The 23,200-nt window shown below is 56.6% G+C and overlaps 3 protein-coding genes across 8 annotated transcripts in view; 2 read left to right on the top strand and 1 right to left on the bottom strand.

The window, feature by feature from the left end:
• CAPZB (capping actin protein of muscle Z-line subunit beta) overlaps window positions 1-3,883 on the top strand; it is a 105,741-nt gene extending 101,858 nt beyond the window's left edge. For 2 of the 4 annotated variants that reach the window (XM_054691341.1, XM_037498980.2), the window contains exons 9-10: window positions 948-1,060; window positions 3,641-3,679. In XM_054691341.1, coding sequence (XP_054547316.1) covers window positions 948-1,050 — 103 coding nt within the window. In that variant the 3' untranslated portion in view covers window positions 1,051-1,060; window positions 3,641-3,679. Of the gene's footprint in view, window positions 1-947; window positions 1,061-3,640 lie in introns of all 4 variants that reach the window. The other 2 variants (XM_054691342.1, XM_037498982.2) reach the window with 1 other exon arrangement.
• Window positions 1-23,200, top strand: part of UBR4 (ubiquitin protein ligase E3 component n-recognin 4) — a 336,932-nt gene that overhangs the window by 146,026 nt on the left and 167,706 nt on the right. The gene's annotated exons all lie outside the window — the stretch shown is intronic.
• On the bottom strand, window positions 6,334-23,077 carry SLC66A1 (solute carrier family 66 member 1). Of its 3 annotated transcripts, none has more exons than XM_037498625.2 (9): window positions 23,039-23,077; window positions 20,824-21,960; window positions 18,081-18,301; window positions 13,075-13,204; window positions 12,330-12,417; window positions 11,592-11,740; window positions 11,384-11,476; window positions 10,629-10,814; window positions 6,334-9,633 (listed from the first exon to the last, which is right to left on the bottom strand). In XM_037498625.2, the coding sequence occupies exons 2-9, from the start codon at window positions 20,839-20,841 to the stop codon at window positions 9,553-9,555; spliced, it is 966 nt and encodes a 321-aa protein (XP_037354522.1). In that variant the 5' UTR covers window positions 20,842-21,960; window positions 23,039-23,077; the 3' UTR covers window positions 6,334-9,552. The 3 variants fall into 3 exon arrangements, with proteins under 3 accessions (XP_037354522.1, XP_037354523.1, XP_037354524.1); XM_037498626.2 differs by having other exon boundaries at window positions 21,871-21,960; XM_037498627.2 differs by lacking the exon at window positions 20,824-21,960.

The raw sequence follows: 23,200 nt of genomic DNA, 5'->3' as shown, positions 1-23,200 counted from the left end.
GCCACCCTGATGTCCTCTGCTGGGCACAGTTGACTGTGGCCCTCCTGAGCTCCCCCACTCCCCACCTGTCTTGTGCCCTGGGGCCTGCAGCATTGCCCAAGTGAATGTTGAAGGGGCTCTCTGGGTCTTCAAGGCCCGTGATGAGCAGAACCCTCTGGGGTGCTGTAGAGGTGACTGGTGAGCACTGGCCTTGGACTCAGGTGGCCAGGATCTCACACAGCATCACCTGGGCTCTGCATCACCTCAGCATCACCTCTGAGGAGTCACTCCTCGGTGGATGAGGATGAGGGATCGAACGAGATGATGGAGCCTGTACTCTCCATCCCACCCCCATGTGCGTCCAGGGGTCACGTTCTGCCCTTGGCTCTCAGGCTTCTCTGCCCCATCCTATGTACAAACAAAAGTTTCAGCCCAAAAGGAGAGGCAGGAAGCAGCCCAGGGCCTGCCCTGGCTTGTGACTTCGTCCAGGAGGAGACAGATTTGGTCTCCTGCTCCACAGTTTTCCCACCTGCCTGTGGAGAGCTTGGTCTGGCCCTGGTGGGCTTGGCCCCCCTCCCCAGCAGCGTTGCTCTCCTGGGATTGTTGAGCCAGAGGCCGCGTAAGCTACCTGTGCCCTGTGTCCTGGCCAGCAGGGTAAGAGCCCAGTGGTCCCCAGCATCAGGCCTGCTCCCTGGGGCTCTCCTGCCCCCCACCCCCACACATGATCCCTGGGCAGGGGCAGAAAAGTAGGGGGGGAGACAGAGCCTGTCTGCAGGTTGGGGTTGTGAGACCTTTAGAAGCATTGGAGCCCATCACCCCCTCGGCAGCCCCAAAGCAGCGTGGCCTTGATGACGCCCCCTCTTTCCTACCTTGTGTGTCCCTGTATTTCCTGTCGCTGTCGTCCCCTGTGCTCCTGGACCCTGTCGCCCTCCCCTCCCCACTGCGCTCACTCTGAACACTCTCTGTAGATCTGTTGACGTTATCCCTGACAACCCAAAGTTTCAGCAGTTGCAGCGGGAACTTTCCCAAGTGCTGACCCAGCGCCAGATCCACATCCAGCCTGATAATTAAGCCGATCCAGGTACCCTGCCTGAGAGGCGTGAGCACCCTCCCCACTAAACAGGACTCACCAACCTGCCGAGACCCCGCTGGTCCGGCTGTTGCGGCGCGGCCGTGTAAACCACACTAACCCTGTGCCGTCTCGGGCGGTGAGCGGCCCCGTGGCGGGTGGACAGCCCGTGGGCCCCTGGCACGTGTGCGGTGTGCTTCACAGGGTGTGGTGGGGGGAACAGGATGTAGGCAGGCAGCAGGTTTTGGCTTTCACTCCTGGGGAAGCCCAGTCTGGGGGCGAACTGCCTCAGGCAGAACCGCTTATCTGCACTGCTCTGAGGGCCCCAGGACAAGGGGCTGCACCGGCTCTTCAGTCGTCGCTGGGCAGCCTTCTGAATCTGGTGTGTGCGGCCAGGTCCTCCCTGGCTTTCTACCCAGAAGCCGAACAAGCCCCATTCTTGGTGCAGTGGACTCCTGGGGACAAACTGACTTGAAAAGGAGGTTGTGACTCCAGGTCTGAGGTTGGAGCAGAGCCAGGGCGGTTACCCTCCGGCTGGGCCCTGTGCACCCCCAGATTGGTGCTGCCAGAGCTCCCTGGGCCAGCATCGCCTTCGCTCTAATGAGCTGCAGCTGTCCTCTTAAACGCCTTGTGCTGACGGAAAGGAAAATAGTCTTGCTTGTTGGTAATGGCCGAAAACCATGACTTGAGCTGGTGACAAATCCAGATGTGTGAAAGCAGCCTGCATCCTGGAAAGGAGGGAAGCTGGTTTTCAAAATAAGGCTTTTGGAAACCCAGCCAGGCAGGGCTCAGGGGCTTAACCCCCGACCCAGGGGCTGGACGCTGAAAACCCAGTTCAGAGACACTCACTGGGTGCCGGGGGCACCTGTGTCCAGGGAAAGCTGCTCTCCTGGTATCCTTGGGACTTCGGCGTACAGGTCTGGTCTGTGTGTGACTAGCTTCAGGGCCAGGTGACCTGTCGTTTCCAGTTCATGCCGGGACCATCACAGCGTCATCACGGCCTAAGATACCTGGGACTGCGCCATTTTCTCCCCATCGCCTCTGCTTTTAGGGTGTAGAGTCTTCTGGATCCCTGCCTTAGCCTGTCCCGTGGTCGCACACTGGGAGCTTTCCAGCAGGGATGCCCCCCGCGGCCCTGTGAGCAGGCAGCCTGGTACCCCAGCGTCTGCCCAGGGACAGGTCCTCCCTCCCACACCAAGAGCGTGCTTCCTCCAGGCCTTGGTTCCAGATTGCTTGGCAATGACCTTGCCAGACTTTGTCCCCAGATGAGTGCCCTGTGCCTCCTACCCGCTGCTGCTCCAAGCCTAACCTCAGGCCTCTTATCTGACCCCAAAGCTGCTTCTGAGTCTGAAACTTCTTTGCGAGCCTGGTATGCTCAGCTTCTTCCCAAAGAGTCAGCACCCCCATGGGTGCCACTGCCGCCCCCTCCTGGGGCCGATCCTGTCCCCCTCCCCTGGTGCTTCCCCAGCAGCCCAAGGCTGGACTGGTGAGGTCTGGAGTCTGAGGCCACCGGGGCTGCCGCAGAGCCAGGGGCAGCCCTGGGCAGAGACGCATGTTTGGCAACATTGACCAAAAGTGTCTGCCTTTCCTGTGGGGATTTTTTCTAGTTCCATAAAGGCTTCGAAGTCTTGTTATGCTTCCCTCTTGCTACTCCTGAGCTCCTTCCTGTGAGTTTTCTGGATTGACCAGCCAGAATTCAACCTGTGAAGCTGCTGTTTCTCTTGGGTCCTACTTCATTTTCCTTCACCCGTTTTCGGTCTTGAGGGGATTTTTTCACCCACCTTCTCATTCCTCTTTGCAGGGTCCTTCCAGCTGGGGGTTTCATGCACGTCCTGCCCACTGTCTTAGAAAGCATGCGAATAGTGTTCATAAGTTCATGGTCAACCAGCACGCTGGGTAAACTGGACAGTGACCCTGTGGGCTGTTGTCGGGGGCATTGCCCCGGCCTGTTTCCTCTTCTCTAAATTGGGGGTTTTTATCTTCGTCCCCGGTAGGGTGGTCAGGCGAGTTCTCGTTGCGGGTCCTCCAAGTCAACCAACTGCACGAAGCATGGCAGACCACGGTCCTGAGATTCCTCCCCCCTCCCCGAGTCTGGGACTCGGCCCAGCAACCAGGCCTGCAGCTCAGCCCTGAGCTGGCCCCTCCGTGCAGGGAGCACCTTCCTTGAAGCTGTGCTTTGGCCGTGAACCCAGTGTGCTCAGCTGTCCAGAGGCGCTGGTTCTTAAACACATGCTGAGTAGGGGGCACCCCTGCACCCTGCACTTAGGCAGGGGTGTGGTGGGGAGACCTTAGAGCAGATTCCTCGTGGCCCAGTGTCTCTAGCCCCTTAACTCAGAACTGCCCGGAGGGTCTCTGCTGTGTGTGCCTGGAGGCCCAGAGCTGCCTTCCAGTTGGCTTCAGCTCCTGTGCCCGGAGGAGGGGTGGCTGCGGCCAGGCATCTGTTAGGCAGGCCAAGTGCCTGCCCACAGTGCCCAGTGTGGAGCTGAGGGCAGCTGCCAGGCCTCCAGCACGGGAGGAGGAGCCGTGCCCGGCCTGGCTCCTCGCTGCCACACCTCTGCCCGTGAACCTAATAGTGCTTTTCCTCCCTGGCAGGTCTGTGCAGACTTTTGCAGACAAATCAAAACAAGAAGCTCTTAAGAACGACCTGGTGGAGGCTTTGAAGAGAAAGCAGCAATGTTAAGTCCCCGCTTCATGCTCACCGGGCACCGTGCGCGCATTAGAGTCCTTTCTTAGAAAACTCGTTTTCTGCTCCCTGCCCTCGATCCTGCCCTCCCGACAGGTCACGTAACAACTCGCATCACGACGCACCGTGCCCGCTCTCCCGAGAATAAAGCCCAAGAAACGCCCGTCTCCGTCTCTGCGGCCTACTTCCCGCCACATTTTGCTATCAAAACTTGGTATTTCCATAGAGACCGTGTGCTTTTTGTTTGCCCCACCCTCATCTCCTCCCCACCCCCATTTATAGCATAAAATACACTGTCCGTCTGCCTCCCCTCCCACCTTTTTGTTACATTGGTGTAAAAAATGTAAAACAAAAAAATTTTATGAAATAACTCTGGTGTGTGAAAGAAGAAAAACTGGAAATCTGATTCCATGTGTGTTTGGGAGTTGCTTGGGGTGGGCCTTGGGGACAGGGGGCAGCTCCAGGAGCAAGGAGAGGCGTCCCCAGCATCGTCCTGCACAGAGTGGCCCCTGTACCACAGAGACCACATTGTGGGGGGCGGGGAGGGAGGGGGTGGGGGCCTGCTGACCGTTCTGCTCTTCTGGCCAGGTGCTTTTCTGTCAATTTTTATGGAATGCAAAAGGAGTTTTTGTTTTATTTTGTTTTTTGTAAAGCTTAAAAAAAAAATCTACATCTTATACTTGAGCTTCCATACTTAAAAAAAGGAAAAAAAAAAACAAAAAAATAAAGAAACTGGGAACACAGCCGTGGCCTTGTGTTCTTCTAGCCTGTCTCCCTTCCCCAGGCGTATGCGGCCTTGGCCTGAGGGCTCACCCGAGGCGGGGGCAGAGGAGGGCTGGGACCCACACCTGAGTGAGGAGAAGAGGGGGCCTTGCAGAGCCTGGGGCTGCTCGGTGTGCCCCCCCCCCCCGCCCTGAAGAGCTACAGACACTTCTGGTCATACCAGGTAAGTGGAGGTGGGTGCTCCCTGGGCACCCTGCTCCCAGCTCTGCTCCCCAGATACCTGCTGGGTGCAGCTGCCTCCATCTTTACCTAATACCTCACAACCACACAACAGATGCTCCCCACGCTGCCTCCGGCGGGGAGCCAAAGTGTTGGGTCAGGGGCCGGGTTGACACCGGGTCCTGGGATTCCCCGACTCCTTGGTCCTGGCCACAGCCAGGCTTATCTGTCAGTAATAGATGGGGACAGGTTGGTGGTTGCCAGAGGGTGGGGTGGGGAAGGTTAAAAGGTCCAGACTCAGTTATGAAACAAATTGTGTGGGTGTGGCGTACAGGAGGGAGTATGGCTCATGGCATATTTGAAAGTTGCTAAGAGTAAATCTTAGAAGGTCTTAGCACCAAAACAAAGGGTTCTGTATAGTGATGGGTGGTGACTGGACATGGGTTGGTCATCTGTCTCCCCACTGGGAAATATCTAATCACTATGTTCTAATCATTGTTACACACCTGAAAGGAGTAGTGTTAGGTGTTGACTATACTTGTTTTATTTATTTATTTATTTTAAAGATTTATTTATATATACAAGAGTGGGGTACAGGTCAGAGATGTGGGGGGTGAGAGGATTCACCAGAGACAGAGTGGGGAGCAGAACAGGCAGACTGACAGTAATACACTGCTGAGGGGAGCAGCGGGCGAGACAGGAGCGGTCTGCTGCACCATGTGGGTTGCTCCCTGGTTGGCCAGGGATCGAACTCATGCTGCAGAGGCTGCGAATTGCTTCATAGTGCGGTGCTTAACCCTTTGCGCCACCAGGGAGGACCTATACTTGTTTATTTTTTAAAAAAACTTACTAACTTCACTGCAAATATTTTGAGACCTGTGTTACTGGGTTTGCCATTCACTTTCCTGCCTGTTAGGAAGTAAATAATCTATTTCTTTAGAACTAAGTGGTATTTTCTCTTGTTTTACAAAACTTGGTATAATAGTATCATTTCAGATTATTAGATTAGCTTTTTAAAAAGATGAAGTTCAGAATTCAAATATTTCATATAAGCCCATAATTTAGAGAAATTAAGTTTCTGAAGTATATTTAAATGGGCTACAATATATTTAAAGTTTCATTGGAATTTTACCTTTCAAAATACAATGTGATGCTCAGGATGCACAGACCACTTAGTTCTGACCTGTCTAGTGGAGGACATCCTTTACTCACCCCAGTCAGCACCAGATCCCCACAAACCTTAGGCCTTCAGATGACTCTGTCATGACTCTCTGGATGCCTTTGTAATGACTAGTTAATTATAAGTGTTGCAAGATATACTGTTATCTGTTATTTTACACAGCTTAGTGAGCTATAATTCACATGCAAGTCACCCATTTAAAGTGTACAAAGTCCGTAGTTCTGTGCTGGTTTCTTACACACTTGTGTCATTCACCAAGCACTTATTGTGAGCCTACCGTGCAGAACACTGGTGGGTAGGGAGTCGGGATCAGAAACTATACAAGGTTGTTAGCAACAGTGGTCTTTATTGAGCAGTTACATGTGCTGGAGTGGAGTTTCCTCTGGCCGTCCCAGGGCTGGGACTGATTTGTAGTTAACAGTTGAGTTAATCCCCAGCAAAAGGCAAACACTCCCCCACCCCCGTCCCCCCCTCCACACACACACACCCCAACACTAATACTAACCTGATCAGGTCATTGCTAGGACACTGGAGATGGTCAGGGCCAGGCACCGGGCTGGTACCCAGGGACCTCTGAGGGCCCCACCTTTAAGCCGCCATGAAAGCCAAGTGCAGGGGAGAAGGGTTGGAAAGAGCAGTGAGTGGTAGACCTGTCCCTTCTCTCTGCTTCAGGGACTAAGGCCGCAGTGCCTGAGCAGTGGTTTCAAAAACCTCCGGGTTCACTAACCAAGAACCCCGGGCTGGGAGGGCCTGGGGCTGAGCGCTGGGGACTAGGCCTTGGCGAAGACCACCGCCTGCCAGCCAGGCATTTTCGTACATAGCGTCTCTTTCAATAGTTAAAACGGCACCCACTACAGTAGACAACTTGGGGTGGCTAGTGTAAAGGGCACCAGAGCTGGCTTCAGCCCCCCACCAGCTTCCTGAGGTGGGAGCCCTCCTGCATAGAGTCAGCGTGGCACCGCTTTCCTCTGCTGAGTCTGGGTCTGAAGCCAAAATGCAGAGCTCTGCTATGCTCACATCAGGCCAGGAAGGATCCAGGGGATCCCTTGTCCCTTTGGGCCACTCCTATAGAGGAGGACCCCACCACCCCTTGCCTGAGGCAAAGAGCAGGCAACATGATCCTGCGGAGAAAGGAAATGCACCCAGGGCCCTGCCATCTCAGGGACTCCACCCAGGGCCATCAGAACCCGCCAGCCCGCCCAGCCCTCCCCGCTCGGGAGGAACCTGGGGAGGCTCTGGGTAGCGCCGTCAAAGTGGAACGTTGCCATTACTTATGACCACGTCTGGTGCTGGTGCAAGTCTCCAGGCCCATCCCATTTAACCGCCATAACCACCTCCATCAGGGTGCTCCCTGGGGGCAGCAGCCTCCTCCCCCATCAGCTTGGGGCTTCCTAAGGGAGGAGCCACGGCAGAGCCGACTGGGCAGTGCCTGAAAGCAGCAGCTATTACCCATCACCCTGGGTGGTTCCCAGGAGGAAGAGAGTAAGTCACTCCTGTTAGATGGGGGCTTCCCTGGGCAGGGACTAAGAGACATCAACTCTCTGCCACCCAGCTGAGGTTTAGGTCCACGTTTGGGACCATACCAGCCATACCAGCCTAGCAGGCAAGGAGGGTACCACCTGGCCTCAGGTAATTGGCATGGAGCCCCACCTCCACACTGGACCCTGGGTGGCAGATACCTGGCTGGCAAAGCGCACCTGAACCAGGCCAGGACCAGAGCCAGCTGGGGCCTGGGGCACCTTTTGCTGGGACAAAACCAGAGGCTTGGACAGTGGGTGGCCCCTGAGGGCAAGGGTGAGGCTGCAACCCTGGACCCCTAGCCAGGAGGGGAGGGGACTGTGAGGGCCCTGCCAGGTCTGGGATGCGCCTCGGGTGGTTCAAACAGCTCCCGCTCCTAGTTGTGCCACCCCGAGTGGGTTAATTCCTGGAAGCCTGCTTGCCCACCTGTAAATGGCCATCCTACCTTAGGGGGCTGTGAGGGCTGGAGAGCCCAGCTCAGGTGCTTCAGCTGCTTGCAGGGGACACCTGAGCTATGCAGGCAGCCCAGGACAGGGCTGGGGGAGACTGGCTGTGCCTTCCCTCACTGCCCTCCTGAGCCTCAAGGTGACCCCACTGGGTTGCTCCAGATCCCAATTCCTGCCTCCACTTCTCCCAACCAAACCCAGTCAGCCCCTGTCCTCACATCTTTCCCTTCTGCCTTCAGAGTCAGCTCCAGGCCCCTCTTCCGTGTAGCCCTCCCCAGCTGAGCTTCCCAGGGCTGGTCTCGTTTCTATGGAACTTTGTACCATCCAGCCCAGCTCTTACACCAGGGCCTGGCCACTGTTTCCCCACCATGAGGGCAGGGAGCAGAGCTGCTTCACCATCCCAGCTCTGCTGTGCTCCGCAAACATTCATGTCACCTAACTGGGCTGTGGCACCCCCTCTCGGTGAAGGCTATGGCCCTGCTGCCAGGATCCTTTCTCTGGAGCCAGAAAAGGAAGATTCTAGAAGAAAGACAAAAGTGCTGCTTATCTCCCCTGCCAGCCCACCCAGATGGCTCTGGGTCCTGGGAGACTTGGTGGGGTATGTGGGGGTGAGATGAGGGCAACACCAAGGGGAGCTGGCCTGTCCTAGGGCACCCATGGGGGTGGGGCAATAGGAAATGGACATGGAATGGGGGCTGGGGGACTAGCCAAGACTGGGGCCCAGGAACCAGAGCTAGGGCAGAGCTCTGCCCTCCTCTTCCTCTTGTCTGAAACATTCCCCACCTGGTTTTTTCCTGCTCACCTTTATGCCCTGTCACCTCCTCTAGAAAGGTCTCCTGGATCTCCAGGGAGAGCTGCATGTCCGTCGCCTCCAACAAAAAATGACCTTTATTTTTAAAAAGTCATTCCAGACTTTGGGGCTAAACTCTGTGATCACACCATTTTACAAGGGCATATAAAGTGGTACCCACTTCACAGCTGAGGTACCCGAGCCCCAGAGAAGCCAAGCCATGGAACCCAGACCTGAGCCTTAATTGTCCTGCTTCCCTGGAGTGCTGCAGGGCAGGACCCTGTCAGAGTATCATTCCCACTGGCACCAGGTGTGGGGCATGCCACAGAGAAGCGGGGTGAAGCCACCTGAGGCCCCGGGAGGCTGGGCCGGGGTTGGCCAGCAGACTCGGCCTCCAACTGCTCTTCTCTCCACATCCTGACCCTGTAGGGCCCCACCTGGGAGCTGGGGCGCAGATTCCCAACTACCACTGTGCCCAGAGCAGCCCAGATGCCCAGCGTGCTGGGGAAGGAGCAACAACATGCCTCGAGGGAGATACCATTTACTAGGGTGTCTGGAGGCCACAGGCAGCCCTGGGTGTGGGCGGCCACTGCGCCCCTCCCCAGGAGAGCAGAATGAGGTAGGTGAGCCGGGGGGGCAGCCATGCTGTCGAGAGACTGGGGTCCCAGCTGCCGCCCTTCCCTGAGCTCCCTGGGACAGTGCCCCGGACCCCGGAGTCGGCCCCAGAGCGGGTGTACTGGCCTGGGGGGCTGACTTGCCCGTAGCAGTCAGTCCATGGGGATTTTTGGGGGCTGGGAGAGGCGGCTAGGCCTGGAGTTCTAGGCTGGCCCCGGCTCCCTGCATGGCCCAGGCCAGCGCCAGCAGCACCTTCACTGCCCACACTTCTCTCTTCCTGGGTGCAGCCTCTGGAGGTCGCTGTCATTCTGGGCTCCGCCTGGGGCCTGGTCAGCTGGGGAGCAGGGGCTGGCGCTCTGAGGAGGTGGCGGTGTTGGCGGCGTTCCTGTACACCAGGAACTGTATAGAGATCTGGCGGGGCCAAAGTCAAGGCCAAGCAGAGCAGAGACTGGGCTGGACCTGGCGCTGGGGGCTGCTTCCCTCTTCCCAACCTCTCAGCCCCTCTGGGAGGTAGAAGGGTCAGCCATGACCTCTGCTATAGCCGCACCGTCCACTTGGAATGCCTCCCTGCTCCTCAACCCCTAGCCACACTCCAGCACCTTCCAAGCTCAGCGCTGGGCCCAGGATTTAGCATTCCTCCCAACCTACAGCATCCTGGGGGTTTCACCAGTGGTGGGGGCCACGGGGGCAATAGAGCTTCAGCTTCTCTTTCTCATTGCCCCAAAGAATCCAGCAAACGTTGAAAGGCCATGCTACCCTGCCCAGCAAGGCTGAAGTCGCGCCCTGTTCAGTCCCTGAGCAAACACTGACTGAGCATTCGCTGTGGGGGCTGGGCACTGAGTGTTTCCACATACCTTATCTTAGCTAATCACCCCATTATGCTGGTGAGACAGTGCCGTTAGCCCCGCCATGCAGATGACGAAACAGAAGCAGAATTTAACCCCAAGGTTTTGTGACACTCACGTGTGTCTCCATGTTTCAACTTTTACTCCTTTGGTCTGAATGGGCTGGTTCACTCCTATTCCTCAGGGCCTTTGCACAAGCTGCATCTGGAAATCTCCCTTGCCTTTGCCTCTTCTCCCACAGGGCAGTTTAAATGGCTTTTGGTGGAGGCCTCTGCTGAGTCTCTGAACCAGGACACCACACAGTTCTGTGCAGCAGTAATTACTTGATAAACGTGTGTCCTGGCTGTCTCCCCAGTGGGCTACAAGGTCCCCTAACCAGGAGCTGTTCTGTTCTTGCTCACTACCAGATGCAGTGCCCAGTGGGGCACAGGGGGTTTGACTTCTGGATGGATAGGTGGGAGGGTGGACGGATGGGTGGGTGGATGGAAGCCGACACTGTTGCAGGCAGAGGCTGCTGTGCCCAACCCACCCACCCAACCTGCCCGCACACCAGAAGGATACGATAGTGTCAAGCAGCAGCACGCCCAGGCTGCCCACGAGCCAGGGCAGGTGGTGCAGCAGGTAGCTGCCCTCACTCTGGCCCTCCTCGGGATTCTTGAGCAGCACACTCAGCCCATACAGCGTGTTCCCCAGCATCACCAGCGCAAACAGTGAGTAGGAGATGCCCTGGGTCGACTTCCGCAGGAACTGGAGGGAGTGAGGGTGGAGTCACGGGCCTTGAACCAGGCTCTCCTCTGGAGCGTCACTGCCCACCTGACGTGTCTGTGCACCCTGAGCTGACTCGTCACTGGTGCCCAGTGTGCACGCTGCGCCTGGCTCACAGACCAGCCCCTCCCAGGCCTGACGCTGACCCCACTGCTACCAGCTCTCTCAGGTCCACCCACGTCTGCTGGCAGCACTGGCGTGGCACCCTTGTTGGCTCAAGATGCCCCGATCGCCAGCCCTATGCTGACTCTTGGTGTCCAGCAGGTCTCCATCGTGCTTCCCCACCTTCCCCTCTCCTTGCAGGCCCCTGAGTTCACCTCCTATTTCCCCGAGACACAGAGGTCACAGGTGCCCCTCAGGGGCTGGCATCATCAAGCCCACTTTTCAGAGGCAGAAACTAAGGCTTGGAGAAATGGGCTAAAGTCCCCAACACCCTGGTGACTACACCAGACTTTCTGACCAGGCACCCCACACCATGCTGCTCCTTAGCCGTGGGCCTAGGTGCCAGGGCCGCGCTTTTCCACTGCTGCCCCTCTCCCCGCGGGGCTCACATTGGTGCGGATCTGGGGCAGCCGGGACAGCAGGTACAGCACGCTAGAGATGGAGCCAATGACGAAGCCGATGATCTCCTGCCGAGTGAAGGGCTGAGAGGGCAGAGGGGCTGCTCAGGGTGGAGGGGCTGCAGGAGAGCAGAGACCCCTTCCATCCCGGGACTGAGCAAGCTTCAGCCCCCCTCTACTGGAGGTCCCGCCACCTCACCTTATTGCCCGGCTCCACAGACAGGAGGGTCCGCCCCCGAAAGACCTCTCTCGGGGCGGCCACAGAGCCAGCACCAGCACCGCTCAGCAGTGGGGTGGTACACACCACCCCCAAGAGGAACAGGAGCACGGAATTGATGGGGGTAGACACTGGACAAGAGGCAGGAGGGAACCGAAGTTAGGGCTCTCCCAGGCAGCAGACTGGGGCTGGAGTCCTGGCCGGCCGGCCCCTCCGTGGCTGTGTGACCTTGAGCTAGTGATCTAAAGTCTCTGAGCTTTTGCCTTCCTCTATAGAATGGGTCTAACAACAGGACCCTTCTCCTGGGGCTTGAAAGGTCAAATGATTAACAGCAAAGGGGTCAGGAGAAAGGTTACCAAAGAGAAACCCCCACCCTCTGCGAGGAGCTGGCCAGGTCTCGTAAAGCCCTCCATCTGACCTTGGCTGCGGCCCCTCCCCAAGGGCCGTGATGACCCTTGAGGCTGAGGCCTGCGTGCGCATGTGTGCTGCATGAGAACAGAGTGTAGGGAACGCCCTGCGGTGCTGCCGGATGCGCTCACTGCCCGAGAGTCTATCTGCTGCCCTATCCTGGCCCATCGGGACCAGGCTTTCAGATAAGGCCCAAGGAAGCCTTCAAACTTTCGTTTATCAGCCAGCAATGGAAACCATTTCCTCCCATGCTCCCCCACCAGCTGCCCCAGTCCCTGCCCCAGTCCCTGCCCCAGAGGGCCACACACTCACAGAGGGAGGGGCGTTTCTTGAACTTGTAATGGAAGTACAGCGACAGCATCAGCAGGTCGGCCAGGACGTAGTACACCGCCGTGTAGGTCTGCGAGAGAAGCCGGGGGCCTGGGTGCTGGCTGCAGCCCCAGGCGCTGGGGACCCCACCTCTGCATGGGCTCACGGCTCTGCCTCATCCCAGCTGGGTGACCTTGAGCAAGTCACTGCCCCTCTCTGTTTCTGTTCCCTCCTCTGGAAAGAAGGGGTTACGGCTCCCACAGGGCAGAATGAGAGCTCAGGTAGGTCCAGGCCTGGAAAAATGCCTCCAGGGCAAGAGGGGGGAGCTACAACAGGCCTGGGGAGCGCCTGGTGAAGTGGTATGGCCTGAGGCAAAAGCAATAATGACTTTACAGGCCTGCCTGGGGAGACTGGATCCCTGACTGTGACCCCGGCTCTGTGCATCACAGCTGGTACCTGGGCTCTCCAGGGAGACTTTCCTCCTTCAGACCCCTCTCCCCTACACACACCATCCTGAAAGCTGAGGACCATAAGCCACAGCCATCCTCTGGTTCCATGAGCTCATGTCATGGAGAGAGGCAGCAACAGCTGTCACGCTGTATGGCAGAGAGCGCTCTAACGTGTGGGGCCCTCAGGACACGGAAGAGGGGGGGTCAGGGCTCTGGAGCCCAGGCGTCTCCTGCTGGCCACCCCCAGCCCTCTGCCATGGCTGTCCTGGGCAGCCGCCCTGGCCCTGGCCCCGGCGCACCTGCAGGGGCAGCTGGTCAGCAAGGAAGGAGCCGATGAGATTGCAGGAGTCTCCGCCGATCCAGCCCAGGAGGAACCACAGGGACAGGGCCTGGTCCATGTTGCCCACCTTGCAGGCCTTGATGTACTGGCTGTGGCAGAGGAGGCAGACACACGGTCAGGGCCGGCGCCGAGCTGCTGCCTTGGAGGGTCAAGGACAGAACAGCTCAGGACAGGAGGACCATGGAATAAGGGGACGGAGGCCACTGGGCGCCAATCCTCCGTCCCATAAGCAGGATCTTCTTTAGTCTGTCTTTGCCCTTTGAGGGATTTTTACCGGGGGGGGGGGGGGCTTCCAACCTGGGAGCTGGATCTGGGATGAGCATCTCTAGAGAGATCCACAGCATTGCTCAGACGAACTTCTGTGGGGCCCAGGGCCTTGCTGCAGACACTGGAGGTTTTTATCGGGTGCTGAAATTTTATGCCAGGCCCTGCCTGAGAACCACTTCACAGGAACCCTGATTCTTTCTTCTATGGGGGCTGGGGGGAAAGAAGCGGGACTGAAGACTGGGAGAAGGATGGCAGAGCTGGCAATGAGCCCAGGCCCGGGCACTGCCCTATCTCCGGGAGCGGTCGATGATGATAAGATGGCCCAACCGCAGCCTTTATCTTGAAAGCTCAGCAGAGCAGGGCAAGGCTGTGCTCCTGAAATTCTCCTAACAAAACTCAGGGACATCCGGCACCCTCCTGCCTTTCCCAAAGATTCCTGGAACTGGCACCTCGTCTCTGCAGTGAAGCAGAAGGGTGTTGGGCCAGCATGTGTCAAACTCACTCGGCCTTCACAGCCCCCCACGAGGTCCAGTCTTTTGATGACCCTTCTCCCTGAGCACTAATGGGGTCACATCTGTCGGGGCCCTCAGATTCCCACCCAGACCTGAGGCTCCAATCCGATAACCATGACACAACAGCTGTTTATGGCTGAGATTTCTTTTAAATCGTCTGCATGTATTTAAATTAGGAAAAGGGAACTAAATGGCACTCATCCTTCCCCACCCAAGACAGAGACTAAGAAAGTGGGGTACCCGCCTTGGTACTTCCTCTGCATCTCCTAGGAGGCCTCCAGGTGGCCCACCTCTCTAGGTCTCCCACCCAATCCCTGCTCCCCTCCAACCCCCTCCCTTCTCAAGGATCATTAAACCCCCACCTTGCCAACATCTTCCAGAGCCTTCCACTGCTCTTCAGTAATGCTCCCAGCACATGCTTTAAGGCCTCCCAGGTCTGAGGTGCCCCACGCCAGCTCCCTCCACTAGGACTGCTTCCCCCCTCCAAGCTCTCATCTGCAAAGTCTCCCAATATGCTCTCTTCTCTGCCTTTCAGGCTCAGGAATTATCAGTTCCTCCTCAGGACCTTCCTGTCCCTCCTCCTTGGAAACACCCCACTTCCTCATCCATGGGCCCAAGACAGGGACAGCGCCCAGCACAGGCTGACACTGAGAAGGCCCCTCATTAAAGCTCCTTCAAGGACACTGACTTGTGTCTCCCTAAATTAATTACAGGGACACTGGTTCTGTCACACTCAGGAGAGGCCGGGTCTAGGGAGGAGCAGGAAGGTGGAAGCCCTTCCTGCCGTGACCCGGGGCTCACGCCCCAGCCTCTGACCCCATCTCTGCGCAGTCAGCAGGGCCAGGCAGGGTGGGCGTCATGGCCTGGCAGGAAGGGGCAGCCTGAGCCAGCATCTCAGATGTTCTGGGGCAGCTTCCACGCCAGCCGGGGAGCTTCTTTTCTGATGGACGCTGAGAGTAGAAAAATTTAGGATGGAAGTTCTCACAAGGACAGACACCAGAGCTGGGGGTAGGGATGATAAATCTTAAGCTAAACCCACTATGGAAGTTTCCAGGAATCTGAGGTGGAGTCAGAAAAGATCATTAGCCAGAGGCGGGAGCAGAGAGGATTATCAACCATAGAAGACTGACCCGAACTGACCCCGAGGCGATAATTTCCACGCTAATTCCACCACAGAACACTACAGAAGAACACCCCTTGCCCTGGCATGACGCAGCCCCTGCCAGCCCATGTCTTGGCAGGCGTCTCTCTTTTCCTTTCCTCAGTAAACTCGCCATGTGATGAATGGGAACGTCTGCCGGATTCTTCCACAGAGGGAGCCAAGAACCCCACACACCGAACCTAATCGTCTGAACCCCAACATTGCCCACACTCCCCACCAATCACCCAGACCTGTCCAGCCTGCCTCCTAAGGGCCTCTCCAACCCCCTAACATCACTGCTTGCTACGCGGCCTCCACAGCCTCCACGCAGCCTCTGCCTCCAGTGTCTCTCCCTCTAACTCCCAGATTGACCTTTATTTTATTTATACATGTTTTGTCAGGAGCAAGCACAGTCTCACGAAGTGTGCAGTCCCCACCCCGCCGTAAGAAGAGCGGAGCTGGGCAGAGAAGTGAAAGTAGAAAAGGCCAGGACAAGCACTGAGAGAAGGGGGAAGAAGCCCCGGGAAGAGACAGGAAGAAGGCCTGAGGAGGCACATGGAGCAGAGAGACACGCGAAGAGCCGCACTTGCATCTCGGCCTTGGACTTGTACCAGGGACTTGGGGGACATGGAAGGAGATACTTGAAAGAGACAGAAACTTGGGTGCGAGCCCCCAGGGACGGCTGACAATGGCAGCCTTTTATCTTGATTTAGATTTTGCTCTTTTTCCTTCCAGACTTGCCGAGCTCTTTCTGTTCCTTTCCTATGGGTCCCCTGCAACTGTGGCAGGCTTTCTGGCCTCAGCAGCCCTGCTGTGGGCCAACCCTGTTTGGCTGGCATTTACCCGTGAGGGGATGGGTAACTTTGGATGCTTCATTTGGATGCTATTTGAAGCTATGTTCTTTCCCTTCTCTCTACTGCACACTAATTGTGCTAAAGTTATTTTCTATTGAAGGTCTTATGCACTAGAGTATGTTTTGTCTTTATGCAGTGGATAGCAGAACCCATTTAGGGCGTGCCAGTTTCGGGGTCCCACCCTACCCTCTAACACTAGGACAACTGGGTATCTCCAGGCAAACAAATGAGGCTGGACCCCTACCTCCTACCACATACAAAATATAACTCAAGCTGAATCAAAGACCTACAGGTAAGAACTGAATTGTGACACTGTAATTTACGGTGGGATCTGAGGCTTTCTCTAGGCAGATCAGGTCAGAATTGACCTCACCGCTGGGTGGTGTGGGAAAAAGCACACTCCGGGATTGCTGCCCTACTTGGGTAAATCTAGAAAACTCTGAAAAGACAGAATAAATCTCTGTACGAAGCTATGATTTCATAGGTATGGCAGCAAAAGCACAAGCAACAAAAGAGAAAATAGATAAATTGGGCCTCATTCAAGTTTAAAAGCTCTGCTTCAAAGGATGCCAAGAAAGTGACAAGATAACCCACAGAGTGGGAGAAAATATTTGCAAATCATATATCAGATGAGGGGGTTGCATCTAGAATTCTAGAAGAAATCTTACAACCTAAAAAAATAAAGACAAATAATACAACTGAAAGATGGCACGGAATCTGAAAAGACCCTTCCCCAAGGAAGATCTGTCATTGGCTAACAAATGCACAAAAAGCTACTTGACAACACCAGAAATCAAAACTACCCCGAGGTGCAACTTTAGACCCAGTACCACACCTATCAAAAAATGATCAAAAAGAACAACTCGATGAAGATTTGCAGAAACTGGAACCTTCACACACTGCTGGGAATAGGGGATGAAGCAATGAAGAAAGGATGGAGCGGTCTGGCAGGTCCGCAGAAGATGAGACAGATGTGCGTGCCCCAGCAACTCCACTGCTCAGGTGTGTGTCCCAGAGAGGAAGACACGTCCCCAAGGACATGTGAACACAAATGTCCCCAGCGCCCTCGTCGTAACAGCCAAGAAGTAAAATCAATCCAAATGTCCAGCAATGGATGAAACAGGAAACAAATAGGGTGTTGACACCGTGGACATCAGCTGGGAAGTGCCCAGAACAGACCAACCCGTCCTCAGCACTGACACACCCCAGACCTGTGGCCCGCGTCCCAAAGCCTGTCACAGCAGACCTTGCCCTTAAGGCCTTAAGGCCCATCTATATGAAAGGTCCGGAACAGGCCACTCTGCAGAGAGAGAAAGTAAGCTGGTCTAGGGGGAAATGTGGGATGACTCACTTCTTTTTGGCTATCTTCTTAGGGTGATGAAAATGTTCCCCAACTGATTGTGGAGACAGTTACACAGCCCTGGGCAAGCTAATGCTATAGTGTCATGCACCCAACGGGCTAACTGGGTGGTGTAGGAGGTCTTAGGCTAAAGAGAAATTTCCTACGCATGGAGAATGCCCTTGGTTACAGGGCCCTCGAGGATGTCTTTGACCTCACCTGACCCCGGCCCCCTACCCTCACACACTCGTCCAGTTGCTGGTGCTTTACACACACATGCCTCATGTCACCCTCATAGCAACCCTGTGGGGTAGGAACAACACTGCCATTTTACTGGTGAGGAAACTGAGCAGCAAAGAAACTTGCCCAGTGAACTCAGCTGTTTGAATCCAGAAGCCACGCTCCTGACCACTGTGCTATTAGAAGTGTGGCCTATTAGAAGTGTGTCCCCCAGTCAGAGCAGTGGCTGCACTGACATGTAGCCGCTGCTTGGCCACCACCATACTCCCAGGACAGAGGCCACGTTTGCTGCATCCAGTCCTCCCAGCCCTCTGCCTCCTCTCTCACTAGCTGTGCCACCTCGAACAAGTTACTTAAGCTCTCTGGGCTTCACGTCCTCATAAAATAGAGATAGTAATTAAATGAACTAAAAATAGGTTAAGTGCTTAGAACTGAGCCAGGTACTTAATGGTCACTCAATAAACAGGGTGCGGGACCCTCCCAGCTGGGTGGGAGTCAGTGAGTGGGGGTGACAACAAAGCCGGCTCAGTCTTCAGCCTGGAGACACCACGGCCAGCCAGGCAGCCCCACCCTGCCACCCCGCTCCACTTCTGCCTCCCCAGCACAACTTACGGCAAGGTGGATGCAGCAAAGCAGACAATTGAGATCAAGCCCAGGCCCACGCTGGCCTCATCCCAGGCGTCCTGGGCACATTCGCCGAACACGTCCCATATCCACAGGCTGCCGTTGGGACAGCTGGAGAAGTTGCCGGAGCCCAGTTTCCTCCAGACCATGGCTGCAGCAGGAGGGAGGGCCGGGGGAAGGGTGGTGGTATAACGAAGCAGGCCAGGGCTCTGCAGGGAGAAAGAGGGGCCTTCAGCCTCGGAGCTGAGTCACAGTCCCACCAACCCAAGCCTGCCCCCAGGCTCACCATGCAGCAACGGGTGGCCGAGCCCTTGAACCGGGACTCAGCAGCTCAAGTACAGAGATCAAAGCAAACACCTGCCCACCCCACGCAGGGACAAGCACGTTCTACTGCTGCCAGTGACTCGGCCCCTATGTGCCTCAGTTTCCTCATCTGCAGAAAGGGGTGATTACAGTGCCCCTTTCATACAGTGATTGTGAAGGTGAAATGAGGTTATAAATGAAGTGTGGGAAACTCAGCCCTCAAATAATGTTGCCCTGGTTATAACCCTTGAACATTTATTTAGATGGTTCCTTTTTTTTTTTTAAAGATTTATTTATGCATACAAGAGCTGGGGTACAGGCCAGAGGTGTGAGGGGTGAGAGGATTCCCCAGAGACACAGTGGGGAACAGAACAGGCAGACTGACCGAAGTACACTGCTGAGGGAAGCAGCGGGCGAGTCAGGATAGGTCTGCTGTGCCATATGGGTTGTTTCCTGGGAGGGGATTGAACTCCCACTGCAGTGGCTGCGGATTGCTTCATAGGTTGCATGTTGATCCTTGCGCCACCAGGGAGGCCCAGTTCCTTTTTTTTTTTAAGGCTTATTTGTTCATTTATGCATAGAACTGGGGTATCAGCCACAGATGCCAGGGTGGGGGGAGAGGATTCACCAGAGACATATTGGGGAATAGAACAGGCAGACTGACTGAAATACACTAAAGAGGGGAGCATCAGGCGAGACAGGAGAGGTCTGCTGTGCCATGTGGGTCAGCTCCCTGGCCCGGGATCAACTCAGGCCCAGGCCGCAGCGGTGATAGTGCTGAGACTTAACCCCTAGGCCACCAGGGAGGTCCCAAGATGGTTCCTAATCTTTCTCCACGGAGATTACTCTGAGGGCCTGGGGAGGCTAGGCCATTAGGTGTGTTATCTGGTCTCAGGTAGGGTTGTCCCTGCCATTGACCACACAAGGCAGGAGAAGACCTCCCCATTCTCACCACCAGAGATTGTGGGTTGCGGCCAGGAAGCTGCAGAGTCAGAAGTCAAACCCAAGCCAGATCCACACCCCTGTTCATAGCCATGGTGCCCTGCACCTCTGGGTGCCACAAAACCTCCTGCTCTGTTGTGGCTGCCCAGCTTCTCCAAGCCAGAAAGCAGACTTCCCCTTTTCTCACAGGGCTCAGAGGGGATTTCCTCACGTGGACTGCTCTCCGCAGGCACCTTCAGTTTCTACTTGTGTCAGAGAGCAAAACCCAACACTACACACAGACTTTACGCTCCCCTCACGGCTCCCCTCACCGCTCCCCTCACCGGCCCCCTCATTCCCATGCTGAAACCTGACCCCGAATGGGATGGTTAGAAGGTGGGACTCCGGGGAGAGGTTTAGGACAGGGATTAGTGCTTTATTAAAAGACACCCAGTGAGCTCCCCTCTCCTCCCTGGGCGCCCCCTTCCCCACTTGAGGCCACAACGGGAAGGCTGCTGCCACCCTGGGACTAGGAAGTGGCTCTTGTCAGACACTGACATTGTGCCAGACACCACCTTTCCAGCTTCCAGACTGTGAGAAATAAACGTTGGCGGGACCTCCCTGGTGGAGCAAGGGGTTAAGTGTCAGCACTGTGAAGCTGTCAGCAACTACTGCAGCAAGAGTTCAATACCCAGCCAGGGAGCAACCCACATGGCGCAGCAGACCTCTCCTGTCTTGCCTGCTGCTCCCCTCAGCAGTGTATTTCAGTAGATCCCCCTGTTTTGCTCCCCACTCTGTCCCTCATGAATCTTCTCACCCCTCACACCTCTGGCCTGTACCCCAGCTCTTGTATGCTTAAATAAATAAATCTTTCAAAAAAAAAGAACAAATAAGCATTGGTCGTTTATAAGCAGCCCTGGTGGACTAAATCACTCTGGCCGGACCCTCGAGCTACTGAGATCACAGGGACCTGGGAGCATTGGGTGAGGGAAAGGAATCGAGTCAGCCTCTTTGCTCAGGAAGCTGGAGACTCGCAGCCCTAATGTGAGTATCCCGGAGCTGGGGGCCAGGGCATCCCAGGTCACTGCCCGGTTGGCTGCAGTATCTCCTGGGCCTGAAAGCCTTTCCATTCCCTGTGTCCTGGCGGCCCACCTCGATGACCTTCAGCGTGGCTGATGTTGGAACCATTTCCTGATGTCTGGCCCCCAGCCCCTGCAAGGCCAGCCTAGGCAGACCAGCAGTCCAGGGAAGACTGCACCTTTGTGATGCCAAAGGCACTTCAAAGCAAGGCCTTTGCTCCCAGCCATCCACTGGGCTGCCTCCCTGCCCTCCTCTTGTTGATGCTGCACCTGCCACCACAGCTCATCACGTTAGTATGTTGCCTAATGGGGATGTCCTGGGAATGGGGAACGCTGCCCCCATTTTACAGCTAGGCTGGGCAACTGAGTAACCTGTCTGAGCTTGTCCATAAAATGAGAACAATGACATTTACTCCTTGGGATCTTACCGCAGATGAAATGTACATAAAGCTCTGAGCCCACTGCCTGACAGGTGCACGGCCAGACTGTTCTGAGGATGGGAGTCCAGGGTCTCAACCACCTCTCACTCCCTCCTTTCAGCAGGATAGGGAGGAATGAGGTGCACACATGTGTCGTGTGGGAGGAGGGTGTCTTGAGGAATGTACCCAGGGCACCGGGAGGCAAATCCTGTCTTCGCATGGAGTATCTTGGGATACTCTGAGACACGCCTGAGCCCTGAACAGAAGAGGCCTACCCCTAAGGGCTGCATAAGGTGGGAGAGGCGATCAGGGTTCCCCTCCCTGCAGACGTAGGGAATAGACAGAGGAGAGACGCTTGGGGATGTCATCATTCCAGTCCTTGGCCATCAATTATAGGTTCTGAACGAAGTGTGGAGGCCAGCCTGGCCTGGCTTCTGGGAAGAGGCCCACCTCCTGGTCAAACAGCACTGAGCGAACAATGTCCAAGGTTATAACTACGCAGATTCATAGATTCAACAAGGACCACAGTAGGGGTACCTTGGATTTGGGGAGCACAAGTTCAAAACGCAGAATCAATTTGCAATCCCCAGTCTAGACTGGGGATCAGGGAACCTTGGGTTGAGTGGCTCCCCCAGCGGATTCTGGTATGCACGGACACACTTGGAGAAAGGCTGTGCTGGAGAAGGAACCTCTGGCCACACCCAAGCTCCTCTCCTGGATGCGAGCTGAGTCAGGGCAATGTTCCTGCAGAAGCTGGTCAAGTGGCCACCTCCGTCTACCAGATGGAGTCCACTGCACCCCAAGGCAGCACTTGGGCAGCACTCCAAGAACTGCCCTCCCAGCTCGTCTCCCGCCCTTGCCTCGTGTCTTCAGTCATTCTCTGGCCTCCAGGCTTCTGCACGTTGGCTGTTCCCCTAGAAGGGTCCTTCACCCCTTTAGGCCGGGAAAGAGATCCAAAGACCCAGCTCTAAACTGCCCTCGGAGGCCTTGCCAGGGCTGGCTGGACCAGACTTGTCACTTCCTCCCCTCCTTGTGCGCAGAATGCTCACCACACACCTCAGCGACCACTCCTCCCTTTCAGCCTGGTGGTAAACTTGATTCTCAGGGCCTAGACACAGCAGCTGTGCAGTAAGGGTGCAGAAAACACTGGGTGGGGGAGAGGAAAGCAAAAAAGAGAGAGAGGAGGGGAAAGAGGGAGGAGGGATGGGGAGGGGAAGGAAAAAGCAAGAAAAGGAGGGAGGGAGGGAGGTTTAGTTGTGAGGCACACGGCCTAGGCTTGAGGCCAAAGCACCTGGCACTGACCCGGCTGATGCCCACTGGTTTAGAACTCCTGGCGAAGGAACTGAGCCTCAGAGTTCCGACCTACAAAGTGGGGCAAGAATGCAAGCATCCCCCGAGGCCGACTGCGGGGCCCAGGAGATAATGAAATAATCCAGGCCGCAGGATTAAAACGGAGCCTGGCACGACCTGACCGCGACTACTACTCAGGGCTGGCTCTTCGGTCCCCGGCTGTGGGCCTCGCCCTCCCGCTCCCTCGTTGTCGTCGCGGGCACACAGCGGCCTCCATTATATGTTTAAAGAAGGAGCCCTGTGACCCGCACCAGGCCTCACACTTGCAAACCTCCTCTCACATGGTACATATTTGAAAGGCTGAGGAGGCCGGGATGGGGACGGGGCGGCCTGGGCTCCCTTCCGAGCAGACCTAGGGAGCTCCGCGGGGAGGAGCATCGGGCCGGGGCTGTTCCGCCCCCTCCAGCCCCGGGCCCTCCGCCACACTCCCTGCTAGTGACTCAGCCCGGCGCAGGCTGCCTGTCTGGCGGGGATAATGACAGGGCAGCCGCTGGGGTCAGCGCTCGAGGGCCGGGGCGGGGGTGGGGGGTGGGGGGGCTCCCCCAGCCCGCTCCGGGGAGAACAAAGCCGTCGGAAGCAAAAGGGCCGATCAGGAGGGACCAGGAGGAGGAAAGGGAACCCGGAGCCCAAAGCCCAGCCGTGCAGCTCAAAGAGGCTTTGCTGTGGCGTCTGAGCAGCAGGAGCACCGAGGCGGGGCCCCAGGGCCGTCCAGGCCGGCCCAGACCCTCCATCAGGATTTCGCGCCTCAGGGAGGGACCAGGAGCCCAGGGCCGTCCAGGGGCTGGAGGCGCGAGCCGGAAAGAGGTGGCAGGGAAGCCCCCGATTCTCGACCCCCAGCCTTTGGGCTTGCCCCCCAGCCTCAAAGGCGGCTCACCGAGTCAAGATCCAGCGCCCGGCCCGGCTCCAGGGTTCTGTGTGCACAGCCGGGGTCAGCTGACCCGAGGCCCCGCCCCGCCCCGCCCCGGGGCCGCGTGGCCCCGCCTCCTGCGCCGCGCACTTGGCGTACGATCCCTGAGGGAGACACGAGCAAGCGGAG

This window comes from Talpa occidentalis, unplaced genomic scaffold (assembly GCF_014898055.3).
Source record: "Talpa occidentalis isolate TD23 unplaced genomic scaffold, MPIMG_talOcc4v2.1 talOcc4.9, whole genome shotgun sequence".
Taxonomy (NCBI): Eukaryota; Metazoa; Chordata; class Mammalia; order Eulipotyphla; family Talpidae; genus Talpa; species Talpa occidentalis.
The sequence above is the reverse complement of the archived record's forward strand: the minus strand, read 5'-3'. Positions and strand labels throughout refer to the sequence as shown.

What these genes read in the sequence shown, in the direction of transcription:
- SLC66A1 (XM_037498625.2), bottom strand. An exon ending in CTGTGGAGCCGGGCAATAAG is followed by an intron (nt 11,477 to 11,591) that starts GTGAGGTGGCGG and finishes CTGCCCTCTCAG; the next exon opens with CCCTTCACTCGGCAGGAGAT. An exon ending in TGCTGCTGCTTGACACTATC is followed by an intron (nt 9,634 to 10,628) that starts GTATCCTTCTGG and finishes TGGCCCCGCCAG; the next exon opens with ATCTCTATACAGTTCCTGGT.